Source organism: Orbicella franksi, chromosome 9, assembly GCF_964199315.1.
Source record: "Orbicella franksi chromosome 9, jaOrbFran1.1, whole genome shotgun sequence".
Lineage (NCBI taxonomy): Eukaryota > Metazoa > Cnidaria > Anthozoa > Scleractinia > Merulinidae > Orbicella > Orbicella franksi.
In genome coordinates this window covers 7829801-7839800 of record NC_138153.1, presented here as the reverse complement: position 1 = coordinate 7839800, position 10000 = coordinate 7829801, and the positions used below count along the sequence as shown (strand labels likewise).

Sequence of the window (10000 nt, the reverse complement as noted above, 5' to 3'; positions counted from 1 at the left end):
ACGTGAACTCCATGACATGTTTCATAATGCGACTCTTTGAGCGAAATGGTTACAGTCACTATAAACTAACAGTAGTGTTTATACACCAAACAATTCTCCCCAATGTTAGACCAGGAGCGAGAGACACTGAATTCTAGCCACTGCGACCTAACATTTCTTATAGATAATCAAAGGCAGTATAACAAGTAGTGTTAACTCTTTTCTTCTTACTATTTAGACTTTTTTAAAAAATGGACTTTTCATTTAAGTGCCAGAAATTAAGATTGTATCTGGTCTTTTAATTTAAAACTGTTATATTAAGTCAACTTTCCAATCACAAAGATACAGGTAATCACTTAAAAGAAATTAAAAATTGTTATTAAAAGGAAAAATGTAAACTCGCTCTTGGCATATTAGCAGCAGGCTACAGCTGTACATGTATGCTCATGGACATGTTATGTGCCAGTTTCTATTAAATTTACTTGTTTCATAATAATTATTATTACTGCAATAAAGAGACATGTACATTGTACATGTAGGCCGACTACTATAGCTGTTGTTGTTTTCAAAGTCAGTTTTCTGATTTGGTAATTTTCAAAATATTAATCTCTCAATTCTAATGTTTCTCTACAATCGTCTTGTTTATGAAAATATATTTTTTTGCATTATCTACTGTTCATGTACAGCTTTACAATCTACAAGTGGTATGTACAAGAAAAAAATGCCTTGGCCTCAAATGAGGCATGTAATACACTTGTTAAAATTCTCTACGATCCACTTTAAAAACAAATATTTCAATCCATTTTTCAATCAAAAGAAAGAAACTAAAGTTTCATGAATATCATGGAAATAGCTTATTTCTTTCTCAAGAAATGACTTTCATTCAACATGTTGCAGTGAGTCATGTACAGTGTACTTGTCACATAAAGAAGCTATATTTTTTTGGACGTGTGCTTGATAAGTGCTCAGCGATTTTCTCTCCGTGCATTAGATGTTTGTAACAGTGCTCGAGTAGACTCCTCATTTATGAATGTATAATGAGTGTTTGCTTTTCTGGCCACTGGAGCAGAATGTGGCTTCAGGTGGGGACTTTCAGCTATCTCAACTTCAGCATATAGAAGATCTTTCCTCTGTCTCTGTTCCACCTGCAAAATGACCATTTTAAAATAATTATTAGTATCATTATAAAATTGGTATTGGGAACTTGCACATTAACATTTCAAGTGCATGTCTATAATTAATAAACCCTTGCCTTACAGACACCTCCATAACACTGACACACTGAACACTCTACATTATGGACACTTTTCTTGTTCCCAAAGAAACTAGAATTCATATGATTTGTTCCTCTATAATGTGAAACCTCCATGATAAGGACACTCAGCTCTGCCCCTTTTATGCTTCGGTCTGTATTAAAGGGGTCTGACTGTACAAATTAATAGTGTTCCAGATAAGAAACAAAACTCAACAAGGAGACCTGTTCCAATTATTTTCGTAATAGCAACTTTTCTTTACATCTTATCTGGAACCCTATAATTCTATAATCAAACAGTCTGTTTTGAAATGCATCTAAATCATTTGTTTTGCCCAGTACAACAAGGACAAATTGATGGATTTTGCATTATTCTTTACGGAATAACTTTGTGCCAATTCACGGAATCGACAGAGCTAAACTCAATGCTGCTTCCTGTAACAGTTTTGGTTGATCCTCCCTGAAGTACATGTAGAGGGAGGCACATCATCTGACCACTGAGTTCAATATGTAAACGTACCAAGTACCTTAATGATTCAATTATGTGATTTTATATATATATAGTTTTAGGAGCACAAGGGAGGGTTATTACTGGAGACAAGGTGCCTGTAACAGGGCATATATTTTTGAATAGAGACATCTGAATGTGCAAAATGAAAGAGCACTCTTTCATTTGTAGGAGTTTTGCTCTCATGTGAAAACAACATATCAGAAACCAACAAAATGTAGAAGACCAGTTTGTTTGTATTGAGGGACAACTGACATGAGCAGCTCAAAAGAGAAACCAATATGGGCCAACTTAATGTACCCTGATGGCATAATAGCAGTACTTACTGGAATAGAGGCACAATTATCTAATATAATTACTTTTCAATATGGGTATGACTATTTGCAAGAACATGCTTAAGAGAGGGATGCTTATTAGACAGATCTGCTTGTTGGAAGGACAGTGCTAAATGAAATCATTACATTATGTGCACACACCTGTATTGGTGAAGAACCAACATGACGAGGAGTCATATGGGTGTATTCATCATTGTCACCTAAGGAGGAGGATGATGATGAACTGCTCTTTGTACCAGATAGCCTCTTTGCCTTTATTGCAGACATGTCTTCATAACACTGATCCGAAACTGGCGACTTTCGTCTTTCATCTTTCCCAAAACTGTAGCATCGTGAAGAAGTTGATCTTGTTGGCACGGACTCCATCAAGCAATATTCTGCATCTTCTTCCTGCACTGCTGGCCATCTATTTTGTTGACTGGGCAATGACCCAACATAAGGGTTTCCACTTAGACTTTTTACTAGAGGAAGATGCTGTGGACGCTGTTGGGTTAGAGAGCCACAATTGATGTAGCTATGCTCTGGTTGAGGCATATTACCTCTATTGTGTTTGCTTCCTCGATCAACTGGTGGTGCCATATTATAGTAGCTGTGGTCTTGTCCAAGGGCCTTTGGCTTCATGGCTCTGTTGACCTCAGGTGGGGGTTTCGTAGAACGATCAACCACTGGAACTCCTGCATGTCCACTTGGATTGCTTAAGCAACCTGAGTAGTAAAGAACAACATCTTGCAGTTGCCGTAACAGAAATCCCCTTCATACCACGATTCTGTGATGTTTAAAATGAATTAACTTATACACTGTAGACTAGATATAACAATACTGATAACAACTTTTAGACAATCAGTACATGTATTAACTGGAAACTGTGTGAAAGGAATTCTGGTTAGCATGGTAGTGATCTTGTGTTGGCATCAATGGCTTGGTGGTGCTCTTCACTTTAGCAAGATGCTTTGTAGAGTGATCCATCATTGGGAGCCATGTGCTTCCACATTGCCTGATCAAAGACCCAAGTCAGTAATTTCAAGACTGCATGTACATGTATATCATACAAGCCATATTCCAATCTACTTATAAACTTAACAATTGCCACATTTATTTTCCCAATAACTGAGATATTTTAAGTCAACATTCATACATGTACCTTGATTGGAGTGTGGGGGTGGCACATCATAGATGTCATCAGAGGCCATAGGAGGAACATCGTATATCTCATCTGAATGTGTTGGAAGAACATTGTCTCCTCCAAGTTTGGGAGGGACATCATAAATTGAGTCTCTGAATGTCAAATTGGGTGGCTTGTCATAAATCCCTTCATTGTCATCATCAAAGTCAGGTGTTTCATCACTCAATGATCCTGAATCTCTTTTCTCATTTGGAACTGGTGGTAATGGTGCATCATACTTGTCATCCTGACCATCCGACTTCAAGGAGCAAATACTTGAAAACGAAGCATTTAGTCCAGAATCTGCACTAACAGGGCGTGTAGTGTTTGGCAGAGTGTCATAAGGATCTTTTCTGGTGTGGGAAGGGGAAGGAACCCAATGATAGGCATCTGTATCAGACTGCCCATTGGATTGAAACACGTCAGAAAAACGAGGATCACCACCACTTTGATCTCTAGGTGTGCTCCCAGATTCACTTCGCGTTCTCATTGGCCTAGCTGGTGGAACAACATCATAAATCTCTTGTGAAGTAGGCCGTGGTATTGGAACAACGTCATAATTTTCCTTTTTCTCCAGGTCAAGATATCTTTGTCTGCCCATAGGAGGTAGAACATCATAGTTGGCTTGCTCTGATGCTCTTCCAACTGGAGGAAAATCATAGAGACCTTGACCATCTTCTGTATTACTACAAGAAGACACTGGCCGTGGCTGAGGAACGAAGTCGTAATTTTCCTTCTCTTGTGCTCTTCCAAATGAGGAATTATTATAGAGACTTCGGCCATCTGGTGTGTCACTATGAGATGTTGGCCTTGGAAGAGGAACAACATCATAGTTCTCCTGTGCATTTCCAAGACCTAGATGAACAGAGAAACCTCCAACATCTTGGGTGTCACTATAAGAAGGCCTTCGCCTGGCTGGGGGAACACTGTCATAATTTTCACTCTCCTCGGGTCTTACTAAAGGAGGAACATCATAGAGATCCTGTGTTTCACTGCAAGAGGATGTTGGCCTTGGAGGAGGGACAAAATCATACACCTCCTGAGAGGATCTGCTACTTCCCTGGGAGACCGGACGTGGTAGAGGCACTGCATCATAGTCTTCTTGGCTGGGTGAGAGATGATTCACTGTTAGTTTTGCTCTGGGAGATGAGGGACTTGCCAAGCGTTCAACTGGTCGAGGGAGTGGAACATCATCATAATTGTCCTGTGTTTCCCCAACTTTCTGGATTCTTTTTGGATTTGGTAAATTGTCATAAGTATCCCGAGATGAAAATCTAGGAGAAGGCAGTGTGCCATAATTCTCTGTGGGATTCCCCGTTGGCTTTGTTGCAGGTCCAAGCTGCTCAGACTGCCTTCGGTGCTTGTCGTAATGAACTTGAGGGCTATTTGAAAGTTCTGGAGGGTCACTTAATGACCTGGCTTTGTTCATGTCATTGACAATGTGTTTAGGAAAGGAAAGTGGACAAGGGCTCGATGGTGACTTGACACTTGATCCCGACGATAAAACACTGGCTGGAGAGCCAACAGGACTCATTGTGCGCAGTTTGGCAGCTGCAATGGGGTGAGAATGAGGTGGAGATGCTTGGTATTCATTGCTTCTCTGAGCTGTGTTCAAATCTGGGAAGAAAAGATAAATGAATACAAATGTATCAGAATATGCCAATCTGTTAACTGAACTATTCAAACTTACAGTGTATGACCTCTCAAGTTCAAGATCTAGAAAACTACGTTCTTTCAGGCCACCATTTCCTGTCTTGGTCTGTTCTCTTCAGCCTTGGAACAAAGTTAGAATTTAAATAATAGTTTTTGACCGGACACTTAACATTTTAATTCTGAAGTTTGTTATAGAGACAATTAATTAGTAATTGGATCTCGGGCCCTACAATTCAGGGAGTAATCATGCTCATAATCTCGACTTGTCCCATATTGAAATTACTTGTGTGATTACTCCCAGAATTGTACGACATGAGGTCCAATTACTATTATTATCATTATCATTATCACTAATTATTATTATTTTGAGCAGTTAACATGAATATGAGTTACTTCTGTAAGAACAAATCAAATATGGCATTAGATTAATTAATTCAAAGAAATAAAACATAAGAAGCAACACTCCTTCAAAATACATGTACAGTGAACAAGATACAAAGAACAAACAAAAAACAAGGATGAAACAGTACAATTCATTTGCATTCCCAGGGCTCCATACGTAAGTTTTTCATAAATTGCCTTTTGGCAGCCTCCTAAAAAATCAGGCCCTTCGATATCATGCGATGGTGCAATTTCAAACAATCAACCTCAAATCACATCCAAATTCATGAAAAACTGCACAATTTTAACAAAATAAACCTAGTTAATGCTTTGTCAGGAAATATGCCACGTCTACACATTGTTTCAAGATGATTTACCTTTGAGACAGCCTCAAAAACCTCCTACAACCTTTGATTTTGTAAACAACTGAAGTTCAAGACATTTCTTGGATGTCTGGGGACTGGTATTAGTTTTCACTCTCAAAGAATTGCCTATTTGTACAATATAAACAATTCCTTTCCTTGCTTGGGCCAATCAGAAGTGCTGGTATATATTGACAACTATAATCCAAGCCATGTTTATTTTGATGGCAAAAGGTTACTTCTTTCCTGGAATTTGAAACAAATGTCCCTTGTGGATACGTTTGTAGTGAAAAAGCCTGCTGTTTCTTCCACTGATAAGACTAAATCACACCATCTGCCAAATTTTAAATGTGAAAAATAGAGCAAGAAAATACCCTTCCCACGTGGATGATAGGCTAACGATGCAAATTATGTTGTGATTGATCATCTTCAGACGTCTGTAGTGAACAAACACCTTGAGTCTTTCCTTATCCCAATTTATGGATAATGTTTAATTTTTGTTCCTTTACATTCAAAATTATTTGTGTTTGGAGCAGTGCAAAAGTGGTTTTGGTCTTATGAAACCTAGTAGAATATGCTTAAAATACCTCAGGGAAAAATTGCATAATTTGCATAATTTATCGCATAATAGTCCATTAATATCCCATAATCTGTCCCAGAAATTTCATGTAATTTCTGGGTTTTTTTTATTTTTATTTTTTTTCTTTTATCACACCCTATTAGACTTGGCCTGTAAAATGGTTGCCACTAAGACAGATTTGGTTGACAAAATCGAAGCATGCTTTCTTTATTTGAATTGTTGAACAGTCTTAATTACTGTTCAGGAAAGTACATGTAAATAAAAGAACAAAGAAACAGGTGAGGAAGACAAATATGCAAAATTGTGGTTGAATTCATTTTGCTCAGTGATAACACTAAAAACCCTTCTTGATGAGATCCGCCATTTGGACTGTACTGGTCACGAAATACTCTCACTAGTTGCACTATTTCGGAAAATTTAGCGACCAAATGTTCTTTTTCACTTGCCACGGCACCCAAAATGGTTGCAGCTTGGAGGACTTATTCAGTACTGAGAGGAAAACCACGCATACAGGGTTTTCAATAAGGGCCAGTGGCCGGCAAAATTTGTCAGCTACTTTGCATGATTTTGCTGCCAACTTTGATTGAGAACTTGCATCAAATGAGACGAATGGCATGAAACATTTTTCAACAAAACAGAATGCTTGGATTGGCCAACATTTCGTCATAAAACACAAAAGAAAGTTGCCTGAATTCCAGTGGTGACTCGCCTTTGTTTCTTCTTTCATTCAAAACAGTTGTGATGAGCAACCTGGCCTTTACGCACAACCTCGGGATCTGGGTGTGAAACCTGCACAACGTATGCCCAATACAAAGCAAGAGCATAAAGAGAGGGTTGTACAGTGGGGTCTCTGGCATGGTTCATGAACGGAAAAATAGAGGATCATGAATATAAAAATTTTGTTTTCCCGAATCACGAAAATAAGCAAGCACATGTAAGATACTTTTTTTTAATGACCTGTTCTCACACTAGAAACAGTGTCAAAAGAAAGCAAAATCGTGAATGGTAGGTAATTTTTGTATGTAATGTAATGTAAGATATTGCAATAAAAAAAAAAATCGTGAATGGCTAAGTCAAGGCTCCATATTGCAAATCCCATACCTACATGTAAGTCACTCTTGATAGATGACTCTAAGCATTCAGAGGACCTGCCTCTCAAAATCACGTAGAACAGAGTGGTAAAATCAGGAATATCGGTTAATAATTCAGGTTCTTCACAGGTCACGCAAAACCTTCAGGTCACGGGTCATGAAGAATAATTTCCTAAATTCACCGAAAATAAAATCAGCTAATCAAGCATTACGAGAATATCCCTGTACGACCCTCTATAGGTACAGGTACATGTATGTCCTGAGTTTTTTTTTAGTCCACTAATCTTATAAAAGATATGTTTCATTTATTTGTCACATTGGTCAGCTAATCCAGATCGTTTTAATGTTTATTCGTCACTTTTGCATGCATTATGTACTTGCCTTCTTATTCTGACAACTTGAGTAAAATATGAATATGAATGAAAGTGCCACTAACCCCCATTTTTTTTTCCTTTAATAAAATCTACTTGTTTCCCTGACTATTTCAGTGAAAAAATTATCTTGATTGATAAAATCCCTTCATTTCTGCAGGCGTTTAAACATGCAATTTCTATGTTCACGACCGCACAAAGTGGGATCTGCGTTGGGCTACTAGCTAGTTCACTTCGGGAACCAGACTAAAACACTCAAGAGACTTTTGACTGAGCTGCGAGGGTTGTCAAAACATTTTCAGGTTATTTGTGACTCATATTTTATCAAAACTGGACAAGAACTTTAAGTGAAAGAACTGTATCATCTAGCATTACAATTCAGAGTCTAACTAAGATCTGGACGGCTGCGATGTACATATTTTTTTTCCATTTCGAAGTGCAGGTCGCCAGTCGAGATTGCCGCGTTGTATAATTATTTTTAGGCCGGGATCAACAATCTTCCGGTCCATTTGGGTTATAAAGGTACAGATAATGACTGAAGAGTTAGCTTACAGCTCTTAGAGAGTTACAAAGATGTAAATGAACACGAAGAGTTGGTAATTTGACTTTACGAAACGTGCAAATTTCGGAGTGTCAAAACATTTTTACATTCAAACATTAATTTCCCCCGAAATACAAGTTAAAATGCGATTCAGTCATACTCCACTCCTGCCTACTTCTCCAGATCAATGATTGAAAATAGTTTTACTAACCATTTTGGTTGACTGACAAGCGCATTCTTCTTTAAGAAGGACAATCTCCGTCGGTGGCTATAGAGTTGAATCTTAATCGTTTGTTTCACTTTCCTCATATATTTTTTTATAAATGCTTATTCCATTCTAAGTTCGTAATTTAGATATACATGTATTTTGTTCCTCAAAGACGAAGCTCAACGAACAAAACAATTCTGTATTCGGAACGGCCATTGAGAAACATGGCCGGATTACAGGCGACCTCCGGCGTGCATGCGCTTTCATTAAAACCCACAAATACATAGCTAGTTCACCAGTTCGAAGCCTCCACAATCTTCTTTGCGTCGTTGGAGAACATAGGTTTCATTTGCTATTCGTTTAGACAAGTCTCTACTTCGAGTACAAAAAACGCGATGCGTTTAATTTACCGTGTAATTTCCTCACCTATAATTTCGTCTACGACTCGGAGGATTGTCTTCGCTCAAAATAATCAGATGGCTTCCAGCTTATCCCAAATTCGTCTTATGCAGTACCTTGACAATTTCAAGCTTTCCACTTAGTAGAGATAGAGAAGAATATACAGGCCATGAAAATCTCTAGTTTTTTACAGTAGCAGCGAACCCAAGATCGAAGAAATCCTCAATGGCTCCCCGGCTTTAGCTTTGCACAGATCAGCCCACTTCTTTGGTCTTTTTCTCCTTTAAATTTCTTGAAGAGTTTCACTGAGATAGAGGTATTGAATGAAGAGGAATACTCTATTCTACACATCCCGTATTGCTACAGCCTCCAACAACATATCTTCTTTGCATTCTGCAACGATTTTGACACACTATCGCATGTTCGCATACATTCTTCTCAGAAACAAAATATTGTTATTCCCGAAGTGACGTCAGAAGCCAACTGGTCCCATTCTCCGGTATTCCTCGGTTGTGAACATGGAAAAGGGCAAATTTAGAAACTTAAAAAATTCATAGAAAATTAACGAAAATAGCTACAACAATAATTTCTTCACAGTGGTGATCAGGAGAAAAAGGAAATTTATATAAAAAAATTTGGGGTTAGTGGCACCTTAATACTTGTTTAATGCCCAAGTCGCTAGTGGAGGGAAGGTGCCTATGAAGCCCGGGGGCTGCAACCCCAGGCACATCCCCAAGGCACTAGAACACCCGACTGGCCTGCTCAACCCGCAACCAAGCCACGAGCCCCCCCCGCGCCAAGCCCCCTACAGGCACCCGTCACACTCAAACCAGATGGCATTGGTGGAAAAAAAAAAAATGCTGAAAAGAGGGGGGGGGATAGGGAGGGAACGCCAAGAACTGCTACACTATAATTCAGTCCACAACGCCACACTAACAGAGCGATGAACATACTGTGAGCACATGGGATGACAACACATGTACTAACCAAAAATACTGCTGGACAATGTCAGCCCCAGGGCTCTCACGACCATATGACTGTTGCAAACACTACAGAACGCACCAAACGCTAAACAAATGCTAACAGATGGCCAAGGCACTAACAAACGCCTACAAAAACGCTACTGACCAGACTCGCTCCTGGTCATAAACTATGTAAAATTTCATTGAACTATATCA

At 38.7% G+C, this 10000-nt stretch overlaps 1 protein-coding gene across 2 annotated transcripts in view; it reads right to left on the bottom strand.

Moving 5' to 3' along the window:
- Positions 1 to 10000, bottom strand: part of LOC145496527 (uncharacterized) — a 15857-nt gene that overhangs the window by 745 nt on the left and 5112 nt on the right. The window contains exons 1-4 of one of the 2 annotated variants that reach the window (XM_081476222.1): positions 8850 to 10000; positions 3216 to 4841; positions 2216 to 2778; positions 1 to 1124 (exon numbers count right to left, since the gene is read on the bottom strand). The exon at positions 1 to 1124 is cut by the window's left edge and continues 745 nt beyond it; the exon at positions 8850 to 10000 is cut by the window's right edge and continues 353 nt beyond it. In XM_081476222.1, coding sequence (XP_081332348.1) covers positions 945 to 1124; positions 2216 to 2778; positions 3216 to 4770 — 2298 coding nt within the window. In that variant the 5' untranslated portion in view covers positions 4771 to 4841; positions 8850 to 10000 and the 3' untranslated portion in view covers positions 1 to 944. The remainder of the gene's footprint in view (positions 1125 to 2215; positions 2779 to 3215; positions 4842 to 8849) is intronic. The other variant, XM_081476221.1, reaches the window with a different exon arrangement.